Below are 21,714 nucleotides of genomic sequence, written 5' to 3'. Positions count from 1 at the left end.
TTTATATAAAAATAAGTGTATATTATAAACATTACTATAATATTATAAGGGCCACCTATCTCATCACATCTTAATGCTGCACAAAATAAGTAGAACACCAAGCTTGTTATTCTAGCTGGGGACAAGGTGGGAGCAGCTCAAATGTCTGAGGAATATATGACCGAAAAATAAAAATAAAAAATAAAAATTAAAAAAAAAAAAAAAAACACCAACCTCAGCCCCCACCTCTGAATCTTCTGCTAACAAATGCTGGTACCAGCCACCTCTAGGTGTTGGCAGGCTTACAGGTGATTGAGCTGGTGTATTATGGATTTCAGTATGGGGCCTTGGTACATGCAATGGCAGCCAGACAGGTAAGATGTGTTTGTTTTTTTTTTAATCATGAATTAGAACTTCCACACAGGTCAGGGGAATTGGACTGCCATGTACTGTAATTACAAGCTTAGGTTGTGTTGGGTCTGTCTGGGATGGAGTCACCTTTCCCTGCAGCAGCCCACACAGTGCTGTGCTCTGCACTCATAGCTGGAACAGCACTGGTATCACTCCAGTGTTGTGTCTATTGCTGCATAGTGCTGGCACAACATCAGAACTCCTTCCAGGCCCCCAAGAGCCAGCAGGCTGGGGGTGGGCAATTGATGGGGAGGGGACATCACCAGGGCAGCTGACCTAAACCAACCAAAGGGATATTCCATAACACCTGATGTCACACTGAGCAATAAAAGGGGGGCTCTCATGGGGGAGGGTCTCTCCTGAACAACTGGTACGCGTTTTGAGGCCCTGCTTCCCGGGACGTGGCCGAACATCGCTCGTTGATGGGAAGTAGAGAATAACTTTTTTTTCTTTCTCTCTGTGCTTCCGCGCAGCCTTGTTGTTTCTTTTGTTTCTCTTTCTCCCCATTCCCCTTTCCTTAATTAAATCATTCTCATCTCAAACCTCGAGCTCTTTGTGTTGTCTTTTCTCCCCCTTCCTCTTTGAGGAGGGGAGGAGTGAGAGAGCGGTTGTGGTGGAGCTTGGCTGCCCACTCGAGTAAAACCATCACAGTGGCCAATGCTGATTTGGATATTTGTACTGTAGATATAGAGTCCCACCTTGGATTAAGCTCTACTAAAAAGTTTAGGCAACCTACTGCTGAGATGTGGACACCATCCTGCAGTTGCCTGCTAGTTCAGATCCTAAATGTAATAGGATTTTATATTTTTGAGCATCTCCAGAGTTGAGCTGTTCATGCATTCTCAGAGTTACCCCATGGGGACTCGGGCTAGACTCCAAGCCCAACTGTAATCCAGAAGCTTTTGCCTAAATTTCTGTGCAGCCCAAGTATTCTCTTGGGAATATGAGAACATATTGTGTTCTTGGGACTGTGGGATTGTGTTCTTGGAATATGAATTGTGTTCTTGGGAATATGAGAACATGCTGTGTTCTCAGCAAGGTACTGTATCCCTAGGGGATTTGTGTCTGTAGGGGACTGAGCACTGTCGCAGGTAGAAATGATGTGCACTTCACTGGGAAGGGAGAAGTAGCAATATGATTTATTGATACAATGATTTAACAAAGCTTAAAGATTCAGTGATAGCAAGGTACACCTGATTATAATTGGACGATACACTTAGTTGCACACTTTATGAAAGACATCATACACTACATAGAGACTACATGAGGAACTGGGTTAGGCGACATTACATCAAGGAGAACATCCCGTCATGTCTGGAGGTTCAGAGTGGACCCCCTTGCTTTCTAAACTCTGTGAGCTGAAGAGGAAGGGAGCCTAGAGGGGTGTGGCTGAATCCACTCCGAGTCCCAGACTTGGTCAACAGTTTAAGTCTAAAGGTTTATACGCATTACACAAACCCTTTATGCTACTTAGCCAGTGTGAAGTTTGATCACAAAGCACCACTACAGTGCATTAGTGTGCTGTTATTTTCCCAATCTGTTTACCAACCTATCTGTGGCAATAATGGTCTTCTCTTAATCTGTAGAAGTAACCCTGGGAGATGTCCCTGCTGTGCCAGGAGAGCTCAGAAGGCTCTCGGATCACTCACTGTTTATGGGATGAGATGATTGACTCTTGGTCATATTTGCATCCAGGTGTTAGTTTGTTCCAAATTGAGCTTGACTTAGACTTCCTTCTTAATTTGGCCAGCACTATCGTTGAGAGGGGGATGCATTGCTCCAATTAGCCCTTGGCTACTTGTCTCCTGTCTCTCCTAAATCCAGGATACAGCCATCATGACCAGACATCCATCAGGACTGCCACTGATGTTATCTGCTCAGGCCAGATGTTCTGCTTAAGCAGGCAGCTGGGGAGAGTACACCATCACAAGCACTCACAGAATGCAGAGGCGATGCCCCGTGTCAGACCCTGCAGCAGTTCAGTAACTATTGCGTTGCTTTGGAACAGAGGTGCAGCAGCTCAAACTGCTGCTGCCAGCTAGCAGGTGATCTTAATGTAAACATCCTAGGAGCTAATGTGGGCAGTGGCTAGGGGTGTGCATTGTTCCAGGTTTGTACCTGAGGTACATTGTGTAGCTCCTACACAAGTCAGAAAAGGAGGTAACTTTCTCTTTACAGGTACTTGAGAAGTAACTGGGGAAAGTGAAATCTTACCGAAGTCAAGCAGCATTTTCCTTGCTGTGGCCATCCAGCCAAGCAACAAGAGGAGGAGCAAGGGTGTAAGTAGCACAGATGAAAAACACATCAGACTAATCAGACAAATGTACTTTGATCTTTCAGTGAAACAAAATCTCTTCTAAGAGATTCATGTGAGGATTAAAATAGTTTCTTGCTTTCACCCATAAATCACGAGTTATATTTGTTATTTATATAGTTTTTAAACTGTAGCTCTAAAAGTACAGACAGCAATTACATAGATCGGGGGACGTTGAATTTTGGAAATACTGCAATTAAGCAAACACAGAGTATTAGCATATTTTATTTAATGGAGCTGGGGGTAGTAAAAAATGGTGGTAATAAAATGCTACCTTGTGAAATCAACAGGTCCTGCAGCCTTTTATTCCAATCTAAACCATCTTCTCTTTCAAAGATTAATACTATAGCCGCAGAATACATCTACACAGTTTACACTTAAAAGGCACAGCTCAGGTAATATGCTACAGTTGTGTTATCTTCAGCAGCCACATGATTAGATATTGAATATTTTCCTCACGTTAGCAATATACTTGTCATCTGCTGGTGGCTTCCTCTGGCTGCCAGGCTGCAAGAATTTTTTGATTGTTGGAATGTTGCTTATTTTGCCTTTAAAAGCCTGTAACAAGAAACAAGAAAGCCAGTGAGAGCAAGGATATTATAATCCTTTATAGCTTAGAAATCAGATGACTTGGATTTTTTACTTCTCAGACATACCTATTAAGCAGAGAAAGTTATTGGTACTTATAGCCGGCTCAACACTCTGCATTTTTAATTATATATATATATAATCTGTATTAAACACCACAAAAGACGAGAAAGAAGAAACATAACAGATTCTGTAACTGTATATGATTTCTTCCAAATGTAACTTTGCTAGCAAAAGCAGAAGGACAGGAACTGCAGACATAACAAGCCCTGGACCTCCCTCCTGATGCTCACTGCTGTGCTTGAAGACATGGAAGTAGCAGTGACAGGCCTTAATTGGTAGAGTCGGTAGGATGTTAGGTTGGATATTAAGAGGAGTTTCTTTACAGAAAGCATTGTGAGGTGTTAGAATAGGCTGCCCAGGGAAGTGATTGAGTCACCATCCCTGGGGGTTTTCAAGAGACATGTAGATGTAGAACTTAGTGGCATGGTTTAGTGGTGGACTTTAGTACTAGGTTAAATGTTGGACTAGATGATTTTAGAGGTCTTTTCCACCTTAATGGTTCTCTGATCTTATGGCAAGTGAATTCCTCCCAGCTGAGAACAACTGGAGGCAGCAGAGCTGGAGAAAGGTGAGACCCCCAGCAGCTCTGGGGGCAACACTGTGTGTGGGTTCAGCTTGTTACAGTCAGCAGTAGATCAGAGAGCTACCAGTAACATAGCACAATGGTTCAAAAGATTTAAACATCAATTAGCTTTCAAACCTGGGCTGTGAAATTTGCTTGTTACATTCTTTGTTGAGACAGATGATCACTGACCTGTAGCTGAGGGAATGCAGACAGTATATCTGGCTTACATTCCTCTACCATTAGAATGGCTTCCAGCAGGTGGATGTCCGCCCAGCTAAATTTGTTGCCAACAAGATAATCGTGACCGTGGTCTTTTAAGGCCTACAAAACATGAACAAATAATAACAATAATAATAAACAGGATGCAATCATTTTAGCTAGATGTTTTGTTACAGACATATTTCTACAAAAATATACAGCACAGCAAATCCATACGAGGACCTATGAAGACAGAAAGTAGGTATCCTCATGACAAAAAATATTGAACCAGAACTCATGTTTCAGTGTATGTGGGCCTATCACTCACTCTAACCTGTCACCCCAGGTAGCTGCCCCACCAGAAAGACTTAAATCGTAGAAGAGAAGCAGGACTGGAGTAATTGGAAGAGGTAGTTAGGACAGCTTACCTGTACTGTACTTTGGTTAAAAAAAATAAAAAATAAAAAATAAATAAAAAAAAAACAGCACCTAAATTTCCAGATGCTTAAACTGTCCTCGCAGGAAGCAGCAGAATATTATTTAGCAATCAACCAGGGAAATCTCCAGAGCCTCAGATTTGGCAGCACAGCCTGAACTGCTGCTGCTACACCCTAACAATGAGCTATTGTCAAAACTAGCGAATGCCCCAGTTCAAAATCTTAGAAAAAACTATGAATGCCTGTGGTGTGGAGGAGTTGCTTGGTTGTTTTCAGGCAAATATGAGGCTTCTGGTTACAGTCTGAAGTAGGTCAGGAGCGAAGGAACGCAGCCTTTGTACCCTTCATCCTGTACTGAAGGATTCCCTCATGGCAGCCTGCTGATGCCAGAACCACAGCCCTCCAAAGCTACTAGCAGCTATAACAATTTGTGGCGAATGTTGCTGCACAGCTTCAAACAGTTACCAGCTCTCCAGCTTACCCTCCGCCTGAAAGACTACCACCCTCGAAGCAGAAGAAAAGGCATCTGTGCCTATGCCACGCTGATGCTGCACTCCACTACGGAGCATGCACTGAGACTAGGACACCAGCCTGTGCCCCCAGAGACAATTCCTCCATTGCTCTTAGCTACAGAGGTTTTACTGTCAGGACTGTGTAATGGATGGACTGCAAAGCCTGCCAAATCAGCGAATTAATGTACTATTTAAGCAGCCAGTACAGAAGGAACGTTATTAATCATTCTGATGACATTAGCTAGGTTGAAAATCATGCAAAGTTTAGCTGTGTCTAACGTCAGTGAATAAGGATTATTTTAAAGACTTTCCCCCATTAAGCATACACACTACATGTAACAGTTCCCTGTGGCAACTGGGCACAGGTTTGGAGAATAATCTAATTTTGCCTTTTTTAAAATTACTTTTTTCTTTATGTTATCAGACCTCAAATCTTTGAAAGATTGCTGTGTGCAATCAGTCTCTCCAAGCACAGCATTCCACAGGTATGATCTCTGTGATTACAGGAGTGCTGGCTTATGCAGTTGATGTGCAGTCTCATCACAGGGCAGCCTCTGTGGGTTTTGCATCCACAGCCTAAAGCACTGATAAAGATGCACACAAAGCTGCACCAAGTCCTGGTTTTTTGTTTGTTTGTTTGTTTTGAATGGTATGTGAATTAGCAGATGTGGTGTGTCCTGTGTGACACAAAGTAGAAATTTCCCAAATAGGTGCCAGATGTTTCCATGCAGGATCAAAGACATTAGAAAAACTGCATTTTTCTATGTTCCAGAAAGTTGTATAAACAACCCTCCAAAATAATTCTGATTTCCCAGAGCTAGCTCTTAGGAGCAGATCCCATGATGAATTTGCTCTTGAAACCCCCATCTATCCCTGATCTCCTCTATAACCTCTCCCATATTCCTCCTAGGGAATGAGGGACTGAGCCAGGCACCCACCCCAGCTCTGAAGCAATGCAGCTGTGTACCCTTGGCACAAACTTGGAGGAAGCCACTACACTGCGAGAAAGGGCTGTGAGAAAGTCTGCACAGCTCAATCATACAGGGTGCAAACCGGAGCAGGAAAGTGAGATGGGAATCATTGCTAGTGAATACAAAAAGGTAAAATTTTAATAAACACACACACAAAAAAAATAAGAGATTCTAAAGGGAAAAACAAAACAACAAAGCAAACAGCAAGTTGGTAGGAAATGGCAACACCAAGGCTATGTTCCTGGCAGCAGCGGAGAGTTCTTCCCCTCCTGACCAACTCTCGCCTAGCCAAGAGGGGCTCTTTATGTGCTTCATGAGTGCAGTAAAAATACTAATGCTTTGCCTCGTAGCTCTTTAGAGGGCAGCTCCTCAGTGTGTGCTAGCCAGTAGATAATTGCTTTAATGCTTTTAAGCGAGATGCGTCCTGTTTGCAGAGCCTATTTGTTGCATGGCTAAGAATGCCCTAAAAGCAATTCAGAAAAGGACAATAATAATCTTTAGGTGAATTCTATTAAAGAATAGAATAGGGTTTGGGAAAGATCACAGAGTTACATCGCTAATTATAATGCAGAGTTAGATTTAACTTTGAACAGCAAGAGTGTGTACACTTTCAGGCAGTAAGTTCTGAAGGCTGGCACAGGTATTTAAATGAGGCATTTGTGCAAAATGCTGGAAGCTACCAGTTACTAAGCTAGGTGTAAATAATTTAAGTCCACTCCTTCCTCATAACAAGTAGAATTTGTCCTCTGAGGAGTCTTAAGGACAGAAAAGATGCTCAGTGTTGAAATCAGCCCAGTATAATTTGTGGCCCTCTTTTCCCATTTCTGAATGCTATTTCCATCACACAGCCCCAGGTGGTGTGTCACAACCTGCCTTCAGAGTATGTGGGGAGGCTGCTTTGTGGACTCTTGCTGATTCATCCCTTACCTTTTCATAAACCGGAAAGTATCTGCTCTTAGCTCGTTCAATGATTAAGGCAAGATTCTTTTCTCTCATCTCAGCTGACTGCAAAGGGAGCTGCATGATCATTCCCATCAGGTCTGTTGTTCCTTCCACGTACATATCGATCCTGAAACATTTTAATTTAGCATTGATCATCTGAACATTCCATGTTGGTTACTTTTCTGAAATACAATGCTGAATGGATCACTGAGTATTATGCTCATTAGGAATTCAGCGTAAGATGTTGGTTCATTTTCTTGTTCTTCCATTTTGATTCCAGCTCAGGTTTCTTTCTTCCAAAGCACAGATCATTATAAACAGACTCACAGTGTCTGCAATACAGTATAAACTACATTGAAACTGATGTAAATTGGAGTTCTCATTGTTTTCCACTGAAATCCTATTTATCTATGCTGTGGGAGAAAAAACACGTGTCAACCACTCTAGAGAAAAAAATAGTTCTGAGGCCTAATCAGAAAAGGATCCAAGCAACAAATGGCTGCCAATTGCCAGTTAGAATCACAGAATGGTTTCGGTTGGGAGGGACCTTAAAGACCATCCAGTTTCAACCCCCCTGCCATGGACAGGGACACCTCCCACCAGACCAGGTTGCCCAAAGCCCCATCCAGCCTGGCCTTGAACACCTCCAGGGATGGGGCATCCACAGCTTCTCTGGGCAGCCTGCTCCAGTGCCTCACCACCCTCTGAGTGAACAACTTCTTTCCTTATATCTAATCTAAACCTACAATCTTTTACTTTAAAGCTATTGCCCCTTATCCAACCCTCTGATCATCCTTGTGGCCAGACCACCTCTAATAGGTCCATGTCTTTCTTATGCTGGGGTCTCCAGAGGTGAACACAGTGCTCCAGATGAGATATTACTGTCCATAATAACCCCCACAATCTCTGGAGGTGTCTCTCCATTTTCACAGAATAAACCCTTTACAGTCAGTGGCAGTCAATTAGGTTAAGGACTTCATTATCCATGATTTATTTATTTAAGAGTGATGACCTTTACTTTTTCATTAGCCCTTTTGATAATGGAAAGTATCCACAGTTTACACAGTAAAGTAATATGAAACAATTGGTTCAGCTTTCAGGGACATTAAGTCACTGAGCATTTCTTTATTTTTATTTTTAAAACACTTCAGTTTCTCCAGGCAACTGTAATTTACCCTACTGCTTTCCATTTAAAAAAAAAAAAAAAAAAAGCAACTTTAGCCATTATAATTGCCTTAAGGTCCTCCAGTTGCCCAGCAACTTAAACCACTTCTGCTCTGAGTTCAAATGAGCCTGAAAGCAGCCATAACTTTCTCATTATGTTGACAACAAACAATCATTTCTCAGTCACAAATTCTGCTTACCCAGCCCCTAGATCTGAAGGGACTAAGTGCTAGCAGATTATTTGCAGGTCTATATGCAGACATTTCAAAGCAATACTTTTTTCTTGTATGTTAAAAATAGTGGAAAAGTATTAGTAAAGATGGTGTGTACTGTTACCATACCAGGCTCTCTCCTTCAGGTCCTTCCCATAGAGATTGTATTTCCCTGCTATATAGCTGAGGATGGCTCTGGTCTGCACCATCTTCATCCCATCGATCTCTACCATGGGCACTTGCTGGAACAGCAAGGATCCGCCTGGAGAAAAAAAGAAGCAAACTTCTCATGCTGTTGTAGTACTACGTTAATTCTGAGAAAGGTTATCTGTAGTGTACCAAGACGTTTCTAATGCTGAGTGATCTAAAGCTTTTGCAATGCAACCAGGTCTCTCAAACCTCGTTACAGGTCACATTGTATTGGAGTTCGTACAGAAATCTCACCTCAGGCTAACAAAGTCAGAAGAAGTACTCTTTTTGTTATATTGGTGTGAGCTTGTGTTTAGGGGACTGTTTACAGACTCACCATTGCGTAGTTTTTCTAGGTGTTCACTTGTTTCTATGAATTGTTCCTCAAACTGAAAAGCAAAGACAAAACAACATTGTGTAACTCCAAAGACAATGGGAAAGCGGCAGGGATTCTGGTAGCTGGACTCTGATTTTTTTTTTTATGCCTCTTATATACAGTACTTACCCCTCTCTTTCCCCCTGCTGTTGTATATGTTTGTGGGGTTTTTTGTTTTGTTTTGATTTAGTTTTTTACTTTTTAAATGAAAAGGACAATTCAATGAGGGCAAGATCTCTGTTTCCTCAACACTTGTGATCTTCAGCTTCTCTGTCAGCAACACTCACAATGAACAAGCAACATTTAAAAAGTCATTTATTTCCAATGGAAAATAAAAAGTTTCTGAGAAAATAGTTTCAAACCACTGCATTCAAACAAAAAGTGAATGTAGAAATTAAGATGCCTTAGGACAGCTTTCAGCTGATGCAAATCTAAGATAGCCCTCCACTGGCTTCAGGGCAGCTTTGCCTAGTCAGGTTCTGGCCAACAAAAGAAAAACCACTTTGTTTGGAGATTGTGAAGTTCTTCATGTGGTATGCATGATCCTCCAGTGGAGACCAATCATAAGACATGGGGAATTCAGAATTTGCATTCAGAAAACTTTATAAACAGTTCTGGACTGTAGCAGTGATTTAAGATCCTGTCAGCATAAAGTATGTTTCAAAAATGAATGAATGAATTATTATTTTTGTATATTAAAATCAATATCTGAAATACAGTACAAGAGTATGTCACTGAATCTAAGCATTCTGCATCACAATGTGATGTTGTGCATACCTCTAAGCATATATATACTTTGAAAATATTTCCAAAACAGAATCCATATTTTAATCACAGATTAATCGGATCACTTTATTAAAATAATGAATTTTTTAAAAGGTACAAACCTCAACCCCAGCTGCTGCTAACAGCCATCGGATTGACTCCATTTTCCCCCTTCCACATGTGTAGTGCAGCTTAGGTTTCCCGGACATGATTTCAGAGTTGTTCTTTCTGACAAATTCAAGAAGATATATGAAATTGTTTATTTTTTATCGTTATTTTTATTTGTATATAAAATGATCCATTCCAAATGACTAAATACAGTTGGATGAATGTGAAACTAGATGGGCAATCAAAACCTAGATATTTCGGCTTGATGCAACCAAAGTTCCTGTGAATTTCACTGAGGAAAAAAAAAAAAAAAAAAAAATTAGGGCACATTACCAGGAGAACATGCAGTGATTCCGCATGGAATCACGACAGAATAACCTCACAGTGATACAATCTGTTCAGTAGGTGTTGGTTTTGTGACAGCATCCAAGTCATATCAGACCAGAAAATGTACTGTGTGAAACTGATTACTTTGCAAGAACATCAGACCCCAGATAGCAGTTTACTTTTACCTCTGTCATTATGAAGTTTCAGTCCCCTATGTTGCTGTGCCTTTACAAGCTTGAGCTTATGACAGCAATATATATTCCATCAGGCCTGCTAATATCCATATTTAGCTAGTTGTTTTGACCATTTTGGCCAAATCACAGTATATCCATTATAGGGCACATGGACTGACTTCAAGATCTGTTCTAATCTTATGGATAACAGTTAAACTCAAACAGGGATGTATATCTTACTGGCTCGGAGAATTTAAGGTTGAAACCAAACAAATAAGAACATGGTCTCCACTGGATAGATAAAGCCTGATCGATGCTCCCAGCAGCAAGGCCACCCGATAATGGCATGGGGATCAAACATTGTCCTTCCAAAGTCTCACTAACACCAGGTACGGTTCACATGACATAGTATGAACCTGGCAGCCAAGGGGAGCTTGTCTGGTGCAGAAAACAAAGTTATCACTGTACTCTTATCGCTAATAAGTCCCAGAAGATAAAAACAGATTTAGTAATAGGACAAACTCACAGGCTGATTAGCAGAGTGTTTCATCATTAAGGCAAGGTTTCATCTCTTTACAGGCACGTTCAGTTACTCATGTACAGACTTTACAGCACTCAGCTAAGCCACAAAGTGGGAACCCTGGCCACAATACCAAAGGTGTGAATGAAGATGCACAAATGAACAGTATAACAGTGAGTGGGGAGACTGCATGTCAGGTCTTCTCCACTGAAGTCCTTTGTGTTGGGTGGTACCTTCAACGTACCCTGTAAGGAACAGCCATTGCTTTGCAAAACTGTGGTGCCCCAGTACAAAATACACTCCTCAAAACCTCTGCTCAGCTTACACCCAGCCCTGGCAATACCTGTATTCCCAGACACCTGTCTCTTCCAGCAAAGTTCTCCTTTAACATAAAAATGTACTTGATAATGAAGACTTGATTATGTCTTAATGTTTAGCTTTCATCAGTCTAGAGCTGCTAGATATGTAATACCTGAACAGCAACAGAGTGCACAGACAAGGCATTTAGAGACGTGCCTCATTACAACCACCTTCCCTACAGATACATGCCATACACTCCATTTCTAGTTCCCATAAGCACGTGAGTTACACTACACCAGGTGAAAAGCTCTCACACCTCCATACTTCAAAAATACTTAATTCCTTGGTGCTCAGGAAGTAGGTGATTGTATCAACTCTGCTTCTTCTCAGAGCAGAGCTGCACTTGGGCCCCTCACAGCCTGGACAAGCACCAGACAAGGACTCCCAATTCCAGCATTTGGAGTAAATGTGAGAACTGCACTGCAAGGACAAGCTTGCTTAAGCAGAAAGAGCAAAGTTCCCTGATGCCAAAGCAGAGGAAGAGCTGGTAAAAACACATCCAAAGTCCTGCTTGCCAGTGTCAGCTCAGTGCCCCACTCCAAAAAAAAAAAAAAAAAAAAAAAAAAAAAAAAAAAAAACCTAAAAGATGAATAGCTGAGGACATGTCCGTAGGGAAAAGTCCTAGTACCGACATAAGCTGTACTTGCCCATCACATTTCCTTTCAGGGGCTGGCCAAGGGCTGAGTCTTTTGTGCAGGTGAGAAAAAAGCTTAGATCTTCCTGGAATTGCACTGCTTAGGGACCCAGCTCTGGGGTTTAGGCTGAACACACACAGTGGCAAAGTACTGCAGTGATTCTGTTACTGCTCTGCAACAAGTATTCCTCTGAGAAGCAATGAGTCACGAAACAGGAGCAAGGTTGGTCAATTATTTTTGAATAACAATAATGGACTTGAAGAGAAATCCTAAACCTTCTAGATGTGCATGGGACCTTCCTCAGACCTCAGCTAGGCAGGTGCCAGAGTGACAGCTGCTACTGCGATCACTGGTTTTTTGTTGCTGTTTTGTTTTGTTTTGTTTTTTGTTTGTCTAAATAAAGTTATTTTGTCCAAAACAATTCAGGCACTGGCCTTCCAGTGCGAAGCACGTAAGCGAACTGTAGCGTATGCTCGTAACCTGCCCGATCTTAAACCTTCTTCCTAGCTGGACATGGCCCCCAGGCAGCTCCTTGCAAGGCCTGGCTCCTCGCACACAGCTCCCGCACAGCACGACCTCCTAACGCTGTGCCCGCTGCTCTGCAGGCTGTCAGAAGACAGTAATTACTTACCAGTGTGGGGTTTCTACTGGGCTCCAGGCCAAAAGCTCAGCTTGGAGAAATATTCCTCCCACCGCCCAAGCTGGAAGAGATGCTTGCAAGAGGCGAAAGGCAAATCACCCCTGGAAATTTAAAAACTTCTCTGCAAACAGCAGCTCAGCTCTATGCTCTCTTCCCACCCTACCGAGCAGCAGACCCCTCGGCCCCACCATGGCCTCTGTGTCCAACCCTGAACCGGGCCCACGTCTCCCCACCCTGGACCCCCCAGCCCACTGCCACCCCTACCCTCCGCACCGAGCCTCCGCTGCTCTGACTGATCCCGATCCCTTTCCCGATCGCTTTCCCAATGCCGAGCCCGATCCTGAGCCCAATCCAGACCCCGCCGCTCCGCCCCTGCAGCCGAGGGGACGGGCTCCGGCAGAGGGAGGGATGCTTCTGCTGCCCGGGAGCAGAGGCTCTCGGTTACGCCTGTGGGGAAACCTGTGGTTCCAGGCATGTGCTGTTCTTTTTCGAAAACCAGTAGGTGAGAGATAGCAGGAGTTTTATTGTCCGGAGGCTGCCAATCTCAGGCTGGCGGTGCCAGAGCAATCGCTTTTAGGGCGTTGGCAGCTGCATACAACAGGTTGATGTAAAGAATGCCTGTTTATGTATTCAACTTTCTTGCCAGCCTGGATTTCAGTGATTGCAATGCACAACTCATAAGTGAACTTAATATAAATTAACATCAATTCATAACCAAGTTTAATATAAATTAACATCAGTCAACACGAAGTTCTACATGTCAAGGTCTTGATAGCGTAGGGACATGGTTTAGTGGGTGATATTGGTGGTAGGGGGATGGTGGGACCAGATGATCTTGGAGGTCTTTTCCAGACTTTACGATTCTGTGATTCTGACATCAGCCAGAGCACTCCTTCCTCCATTGATAATAGTTTTTCAGCTTCACAGTTGGCTACAAGCAAACATCTTTACTTCAAATGTGTGCAAATTGCTCTTAGGTGCTACAGCAGGCTGTCTGTTAAAGGAGATAATAGTGAAGCTACCATACAAGAGTTTGAACAGCTAGTGACAAAACAGAAGTGCAGTAGGACCCCTGATCCCAACGTACTCCAAGCCAAGGAATATTAAGTTCAGAGGAAAGCTGAATCCAAACATTTAATCTCCATCAAGCCAGAACCTGCAGGCTTTACTTGGCTTTTCCCAGGGAGGGCACGTTGTCCACTGTTTGAGCTGAGCCCCCTTCCTATTCCAGCAGCTCTAGGGCATGCCAGAAAGAACAAGGGATCCCTTCAGTATATAAGTAGCGGCAACAAGTCAAGATGTCAACATACTTTTTAAAATGTAAAGAGTGAGACTTTATTTCAGGTAATCTCTTAAGTATTTAAGACAATTTGTTTCATACAGTGTAGCCCCTAGTTCAGTTAATGATTTTATTTCCTGGTGTGTTCTTGTAGATTCACTTTGAAAATGTCTGCAGTAGGCTGAAGGGTAATCAAAAAACTTTCACTATTTTCATTAATTTCACTTTTCTATTCTCAGCAAATACAGAGACAATGAAATAGAGTTTCTGTGGGTTTGGGTTGCTGCTCAATGGAAAATTTGCATCAGTCTTGGTATATCTTTTTCTTGGATGGGTAGTTTCCTCTGGCTGCCAGGCTGCAGGAATTTCTTTATGTTGGGGATATTGCTTGTTTTTGCTTTAAAACTCTACAAAACAAAAAGAAAACAGCACTATACTTAAGAATGATGGCAACTTTCAGACATTTAGATGCTATGCATGCTGTAAAAGTAACATCACAGATTGATCCTGCAGATTATAGTAAAGGATGATAGTAAATGGGGTTACATGAGGCTGGTGGTCAATCACTAGTGGGGTTCCCCTGGGCTTCATTTTAGACCCATTTCTCTGCAACATTTTTATAAATCATCAGGACGCAGGACTCGAATGCATACTAAGGAAGTTTGCTAATGATAGTAAATTAGGAAGACCTATTGACTTCGTCAATGGTGGAAAGGCCTTGCGGAGAGATTTTGACAAATTTGAAAGCTGTGCAATCCCAACTGCATGAAGTTTAAGAAGTGCAAGTGCCAGATTCTGCACCTGGGAAGGGGCAACCCTGGCTCTATGTACAGACGGGAGGACAAGAGGCTAGAGAGCAGCCCCTTGGAAAGGGATCTGAGGGTTCTGGTCGATGGCAAGCTGAGCATGAGCCATCAGTGTAATTCTGGCAGCCAAAAAGGCCAACCATGTCCTGGGATGCATCAGGCACAGACAGCACTGCTAGTCGGTTGAGGGAAGGGATTGTCCTGCTCTGTTCTGCACTTGTGCAGCCTCACCTTGAGTACTGTGTGCTGTTTGAGGCACCACAGTATAAAAAGGACATAAAACTATTAGACTGTCCAAAGGAGGGCAGCCAAGATGGTGTAGGGTCTAGAGGGGAAGATGCATGAGGGACAGCTGAGGTCCCTTGGTTTGTTCAGCCCAGAGCAGAGCAGGCTGAGGGGAGGCCTCATGGTGGCCTGCAGCTCCCTCACGAGGGGAGCGGAGGGGCAGGCGCTGGGCTCTGCTCTCTGGGGACAGCGACAGGACCCAAGAGAATGGCATGGAGCTGGGACAGGGGAGGGTCAGGCTGGGTGTGAGGAAAAGGTTCTGCACCCAGAGGGTGGTCAGGCACTAGGACACGCTCCCCAGAGTAATGGTCATGGCACATAGCAGGCTGGAGCTCAAGAAGCATTTGGGCAATGCTTCAGGCATATGGTCTGATTTTTGGGTGTTCCTGTGTGGAGTCAGGAGCTGGATTTGATGATCCTTGTGGGTCCTCGTGAGTTCCAACTCAGGAAGATATTCTATCATTCTATGATTCGAAGAGTAGATGCTTCATTGTATTATCTCTTTAAGTGCCCTGGTGGCTCTAGTGACAGAAGGCCACAATAACTATCAATATTTCTGGCTGGCTAAAATGACTTGTTAAAAATAAATAAAATCAAATAACCCTTCTTTCCTTACCCTCCCACACACCCATATTTCTCAGCCAGTTTAAATCAATGGTTCTGCTTTGATTTATTTTCCATTAAAACTGCATAATTACCTGCAAGAGAGGAAATTTGGCAAGTATATCAGGCTTGGACTCTTCTACCAATAAAATAATTTCAAGTAGCTGCACATCTGCTCTGCTAAGCTTGTTGCCAACAAGAAAGTCTTGTCCATGTCCTTTCAAAACCTAAAAACAAGGAACAATGACCAGAAAGAGATGTGATTTGTAAGTGTGTGATTAAATATATCTTCATAGTAAGGTGCTACACTGTGTGGAGTTATCCTTGAAGCAAGGAAGTACAATAAGAACATCCATAGTACAAACATATAATCTGTTTGTCATCCTAGACATCATACATACATCCTTTATCTTCTTATTTTTTTTTTTTTCTGACAGTTCAGGTCTTCCCCTCTTGCCTTCGCTTGTAGCTCTTGTAATTAGAGCTCCTGTGTTGAAGGCTAAGCTTCATGGAAAACAACCATCACTGCACAGTATTTGCAAGTGGCTCGAATTCAGCACAGGGCACAGTAAGAGAATCTTGGACATTTTCAAATTATGGGTAGCTCCCTTACTTCTCACCTGTTTCTGCTTTGATTTTGTGAATATTGCACTGGGGGTTAGTGTGCCTCAGGTTCTCCAACACCCAGCTTAGCCATCTTCCCTTTTTACAGAGGATGCTCCTGTATGTGTGGTACAGTACTTCTAATGGACAGAGGGTCTTGTAGTTCAGAAGGAAATTTTATATAAAAGCCAATGCTATCATGGCTTTTGTCTGTAACAACTGATATGGACAGCTGGGGATTTCAGTGTGTCCTGGGTTGTTGCAACTCTGCATATCTCCCGGATTTGTAACATCGTCTGTCCCCTCTGTGGTCTCCAGCCTTGTCCTACTCCCACAAAAACCATGGAATTTATGTTTAAGTGGTAATTTGTCCTTTCTGTTTTCCTGAATAAAAATTGTTTGTGTAGATCAGGGACAGAGTTTCAGGAAAATAGTATTAATTATGCTACTACATCTTTGCCACGTACCTTCTCATAGACCGGGAAGTATCTGGTTGTGGCCTTGTCCATAACAGTCGCAAGATGTTCTTCCTTTTTATCCGCTGGTTGGAAGAAATTGCTCGTGATTAACTCATTCAGATCTGCTAATCCTTCCACATACATATCAATTCTGGAAAGGAATAAATCCAGTTGGTCAAGTCAAACACAGGAGAGGTCTGAGTAGCACAAAAGGAGCTGACCATAACCACAAAACTAAAGGGCTGCAGTTCTTCATTTGTCACCAGGGGTGATACTCCACTGCATTAACTTTTTTCAAACCTGAATACAGAATTGGCATATGTGTTATCTAAACCCATGTCAAAAACCAAATCAGATGTGCAGTTAAACAGCGAGTCTGTACAATTTCTAACAATTATCTTGAAATGTTTTTACTTGGGCTAATCAACTTGAAACATTTACAAATATTTGAGGTAAAAATATGGCTCCCCTATACTCTTGACTGTTTTTTTCTGATGACTGTATTGACCTCTGATCTTCACAAACTCCCTTGCACCATTCTGCCTATCTTATCTATATGGTTACTATTATTGTAGTCATCACCAACAGTCACGTTCAACACATGCTACGTGAAAACTTGCTGAATCACCCTGAGTCTAAACGTAATTGGGGATATTATTGTGTTACACAGAGAGGTAGCATGGGCTGTAGTCTAACAAACAAAGGTAGTACTGGTACAGTACAGGGCTCTCTCCTTCAGGTCCTTCCCATAGAGATTGTATTTCCCTGCAATGTAGTTGAGGATAGCTCTGGTCTGCACCATCTTCATCCCATCGATCTCCACCATGGGCACTTGCTGGAACAGCAGGTCTCCATCTGGGGAAAAGGGGACAAGACAAGGAGATATTTAGTCTCTGAATGAGCACCATCAGTAGATATGTGGGAAAGTAACCAACCCATGTTATTTTTGATTTGTGGTACTCCTTTTCACTCTCACGATGTGGAGAAAGCTTACCATGAAGCCAAGAACCATTAAAGAAATGTTAATAACTGACTATTATAGCAATCAGCTTCCTGAAGTCTATTCACCTCTGATAAAGACCCAAATGAAGAACTTTCAGTAGCCAGTGAAAAAGACAAGTCTCTTACTGCATGGCCCTAATTCAGATTATTATTTTTTTTGTGTGTGTGTGATTAATACAGATAGGAAGGACTAAATGATCTGACCCATAATGAGCCAGTTTTTGTTATGTGCTATTAAGTATTGTGGAAACTTGGACTATTTAAGTGTTTGTCAATGTATAATGTTAATATACATGCTAATATTTATCTTCTTTACTACTATATTGACTTTATACAAAAACAAACACCTGTACAGGCCTGAAGCAGGGAATAATGAATGGAGTTTCATATGATTCCAGCAAGAGCCAAATACTTCTTGGTGTGAGATTGTAGCAGTGTAAGTCCCTTACTAGTCTGCAAAAGTCTCATTCTAGGAAGGAAAAAGTCAAAATACTGCCAGAAACTGCTCAGAGCAGCATGTCAGAGTATTTGTTTCATGGGATCACATTTCTTGACTCAGCTAACTGACCAGCTGTGTCCATCTTTGTATCCACTGCAAGGCAGGCATGCACAGAAACAGCTTGCTATTAAAGATATCTTCTCTTATGCTCATGCCTCAAAATACTTCTGTGCTTTTTGGAAGCTGGCAGGTGGCAGAGGGGGGAATCAATTCATTGTTCCTGAAGGACGGCAGGACTGCAAATGCCATCCCAAGCTCAGATTTCTTTGAAAAGCTGAGTGGACTGGATTGGATGAGCACAGACACGTCTTTTGCTTTAGAGGAAATATGAGAATCAGTCCCACTAAGATGGAAGCTAAAGATAGCAAGATGAACAGTTGCCTCAGGAAACAGGAACACTTCAGAAGTACACGTTAAACTCAGAAATACAGAACTCTGGTTTCATACAGATTATAAAACAACAGCTTTGTAGGCAACCTAAAATGCTAATGAATTTCAAGATGATCTGATTACAAAAGATATAGTATCATGTGACAAGAGGCAGTGGGTACAAACTCAAACACAGGAGCTCCCATCTGAACATCAGGAAGCACGTCTTTACTGTGCAGGTGACAGAGCACTGGCACAGGCTGCCCAGAGAGGCTGTGGAGTCTCCTCCTTGGAAATCTTCAAAAGCCTCCTGAACATGGGCCAGGCTCCAGAGGAGATGCTTACTGCAGTGGGCATCTGTGATACCACCTGTTTAATCCAGTCTAAATTATCCTTTGAAGAGACATAAATTTCCTTACGTGTCCTAAGACAAACGATTCTAATGATCATTATTATCTAATTAAAAAGTGAAGGAAACTTACTTGTCTGTAACTTTTTCAGGTCATCTTTTGTTTCCAGAAAGGCTTCTTCAAACTGTAGGGAATAAGGAAGAAAAGTTATGTTGTTACTGCATGTTTTAGCTTCTGCTTGTCATGAGACAATGAGGGTTCAAAAAGCTGCACTGTTGGGAATTTAAAAAAAATAAAAATAAAATAAAAACTATTTTTTTCTTTTTTTAAAAAAAGGTAAATTTTCTTTAGAAAGTAAAACAGATTTAAAATATATATTTTGCCTTTGCCATATACTCTCCTCATCCTTCTCCTCCACGATTCACAGTTTTGTGCCTGTAAGATTTTGGCTAACCCTGAGGTGACCAGAAGGCACAAAGCCCTGTCTTCTGAGCAAACCACCACCATGATTCTTCTGTTCTAAGTGCTGGCAAGAGATGTTGCAGGGAGGGGGACAGGTAAATTTGCACTGCAACAGTAGAGCCATGTTAGAGTTCCTTTACCCCAAGCTAATGAAAGGAGGGATGAACAGAAGAGATCAGGTGCTCCATGCAGCTCACTACAGTGATGAAAAAACCCACAGCCCTTAAAACTCACAGATCTCCACACTCCCTTTCCAGTTTGATATCAGAAATCATTGCAGATAAAAACAATTAATGGGTGCTTTATAATACACAGTACTTCTGGGGCAAGCAACATTGTAATAGTCATAATATATATTCTATTTTGGACATTGGGACTTAACTAGAGGCCTTCAAAAGTCAAAGTGCTCGACTGCTGTGATCAGTAAGAAACCAAGCTCTGCTGCTGTGGTATTAAATGTTTTGTTTCACTGGCCACAGGGGAGGTGCGTTTATAGCACTAACAGCAGGCTTGGCACATGATGCTTGGAAGTGAAACAGCAATTTGCCCCCCCTGCTACGGGTGAGCTAGTGGTCATTGTTTGCTTGGTCACTGCTGTGCACTAAATGCAGAACTTGAAACTGCTGCTCAGTCCCATTTTTGATAAGTAATAGTAAAAATGCATATTTACTACATGCTTTTAGTATAAAAACTATAGACAAACCTCAACTCCGGCAGCTGCCAGTAGCCACCGTATGGGTTCCATTCGGCCACGTGCATTGACGTAGTGCAGCCTTGGTTTCCCAGACATGTTTCCAAGTGCCTGATGTCCTACTACCTAGAATAAAGAAGTAATAACTAGAATGAAGAAGGTTCAGAATGCTGTTCTTGAGTCTCTAACTGGTTTTCAAGCATTGGTCAAAGTTGTTGTTAGAAACCAATGCCTGATGATCCAGGTCTGTCATCAAATCAGCAGAGGACATAAAAGTTAGAATACACTGAGAGGTTGCACTGCATCATTTTGCCTTGAGATGTCTTGTACGTGCACGTTAGTGGAGCAGAACTGTGAACCAAGAGTGACTGGCCCATGTCAAGTAAATCAAAGACCACATCAAGCCCAAAGCCTTCTGCCCTGACCAAAGAGCAGGGAGTGCGATATGCACTGCTCTATTTATTTTGGCCTTAGTTCAGAATACAGTTTACTATTTAATCAGGCAGACAATATCAGGTGAATGATTGCCATAGTTTCTCCAGTAGCCATTAGGCTCCACTATAAAGTGACAGGAAGGATTTTTCCACCACATGTATGCATTCAGTTTTATTCAAAACAGTCCCCACTCTTCTCGTTTCTTCAGGCAAGTGTCTGAAGGCATGAAATTTATTTTTTTAATTTGGTTACATAAAACTGGCTGTCACCACAGACAGAGCCAGAGTAAAATATCTGCTCAGTTCAACCCCAGCTCTTGCAGGAGTTTAATGCAACAGCTGTCCCCAGACACATGGCATCCACCCCATTCAGAACCAGTGCACAGCAAATGCAGCGAACCTGCAGGCAGTGCCCAGTTCACCCTAGTGTCATGTCACACCATGTCAACAACAAAGCTGGAGCATTTACAGCAGCAAAAAGCAAATGGGTACAACAAAACATATCCCCCTTGTAAGGAATGTGTCATCTTCTCTAAAATAGGACGCACTTCACTCACACACCCAAAATCGAAATTGCTTTTTCTTAAGTCTGTATACCTAGAAAGCAGTTGATAAATAATTAATTATCTGATGCACGTAACCAAGTCAGTAAAACACATTCAGGAATTTAATCCACAAGATCAATTCACTGACTTTAGTTTCAAGTGCACTAATTCCCTATGCATGCCAAAATCCAAAAAGCTTACCTTGTACGGAGTATATCCCTCTCTAAGCTCTCAGTAGCTTTGCCGTGTGATTATAAAGGTTTTAGCCCCTCCTACAAAGAGAATTAACAGACACTTTCTGCTGTTGGGAAATTGCTATTTCTCAAGCAAATCAAAACAACTAAGTTTAATCACTTCTCCCCTACAGGAAATTTTGGACTAATGCTGATGGTGCACAAATGTAAGACTCATGAGAGGTCATGATTGTTTGGGAAAACTGTGCTGACAGAAATTTTGTGCTTCCTAATTTCATTGTTTGGCAACCTGCTAGCTAAAAATAATCAGAGCTGCCAAAACGCTCTCAAGATTTAAAAAGATTCTGTGACAGCAATTGAAGTTTTATTTAAATTCTTTATGATTTCATAGTTTTGTACATCTTTATGCGTGTTGTATCAGCTAACTCTGCTTGAATCCTTCATAACCTTCCTTCTCTTCCTTGAGGGGATACTTCTTCAGGACATTTTTTTATTTTCTGATGAATTTATTTCCTGGACATAGAAGTACTATTTTTTCTGTTTCTGTCAAAGATATTTCTCTGGATTTGACCTGGTGAAAAAGGATGTAGCTGATGACTGAGGAGCAGCAAACAGAGGTTGGCATCAGAAGAGCAAACTCCTGTTTCCTTTTGAGAACTCTGCTGACTCCAAAGAGTCAACACAG

General features: G+C 42.1%; 2 protein-coding genes across 4 annotated transcripts; both read right to left on the bottom strand.

Moving 5' to 3' along the window:
- Window positions 1-2,806: 2,806 nt before the first annotated feature.
- Window positions 2,807-12,868, bottom strand: LOC118163470 (glutathione S-transferase). 3 transcript variants are annotated; one of them, XM_035320083.1, is made up of 7 exons: window positions 12,714-12,868; window positions 9,809-9,914; window positions 8,883-8,934; window positions 8,486-8,618; window positions 6,966-7,107; window positions 4,110-4,241; window positions 2,807-3,262 (listed from the first exon to the last, which is right to left on the bottom strand). In XM_035320083.1, the coding sequence occupies exons 2-7, from the start codon at window positions 9,893-9,895 to the stop codon at window positions 3,140-3,142; spliced, it is 669 nt and encodes a 222-aa protein (XP_035175974.1). In that variant the 5' UTR covers window positions 9,896-9,914; window positions 12,714-12,868; the 3' UTR covers window positions 2,807-3,139. The 3 variants fall into 3 exon arrangements, with proteins under 3 accessions (XP_035175974.1, XP_035175975.1, XP_035175976.1); XM_035320084.1 differs by having other exon boundaries at window positions 12,723-12,848; XM_035320085.1 differs by lacking the exon at window positions 12,714-12,868 and adding an exon at window positions 12,441-12,500.
- An 891-nt stretch (window positions 12,869-13,759) lies between these two features.
- LOC118163471 (glutathione S-transferase-like) lies at window positions 13,760-21,140 on the bottom strand. Its single transcript, XM_035320086.1, has 7 exons — window positions 21,037-21,140; window positions 19,869-19,982; window positions 18,836-18,887; window positions 17,206-17,338; window positions 16,493-16,634; window positions 15,518-15,649; window positions 13,760-14,135 (listed from the first exon to the last, which is right to left on the bottom strand). Exons 2-7 carry the CDS (start codon window positions 19,953-19,955, stop codon window positions 14,016-14,018), a joined length of 666 nt encoding a protein of 221 aa, XP_035175977.1. The 5' UTR covers window positions 19,956-19,982; window positions 21,037-21,140; the 3' UTR covers window positions 13,760-14,015.
- Between the last annotated feature and the right edge of the window lie 574 nt (window positions 21,141-21,714).

This window comes from Oxyura jamaicensis, chromosome 3 (assembly GCF_011077185.1).
Source record: "Oxyura jamaicensis isolate SHBP4307 breed ruddy duck chromosome 3, BPBGC_Ojam_1.0, whole genome shotgun sequence".
In the NCBI taxonomy this organism is placed as follows: Eukaryota; Metazoa; Chordata; class Aves; order Anseriformes; family Anatidae; genus Oxyura; species Oxyura jamaicensis.
This window is presented reverse-complemented; position numbering and strand designations above follow the sequence as displayed.

Excerpts from the sequence above, each read along its gene's own strand:
- LOC118163470 (XM_035320083.1), bottom strand. The coding sequence starts at position 9,895 with ATGTCCGGGAAACCTAAGCTGCACTACACATGTGGAAGGGGGAAAATG. Across the intron at positions 4,242-6,965 it reads ACTTTCCGGTTTATGAAAAG|GCCTTAAAAGACCACGGTCA; the intron begins GTAAGGGATGAA and ends CATGTTTTGTAG. Across the intron at positions 3,263-4,109 it reads CTGCATTCCCTCAGCTACAG|GCTTTTAAAGGCAAAATAAG; the intron begins GTCAGTGATCAT and ends TTCTTGTTACAG.
- LOC118163471 (XM_035320086.1), bottom strand. The coding sequence starts at position 19,955 with ATGTCTGGGAAACCAAGGCTGCACTACGTCAATGCACGTGGCCGAATG. Across the intron at positions 17,339-18,835 it reads CCTGAAAAAGTTACAGACAA|ATGGAGACCTGCTGTTCCAG; the intron begins GTAAGTTTCCTT and ends CCTTTTCCCCAG. Across the intron at positions 14,136-15,517 it reads CCAAATTTCCTCTCTTGCAG|AGTTTTAAAGCAAAAACAAG; the intron begins GTAATTATGCAG and ends TTTGTTTTGTAG.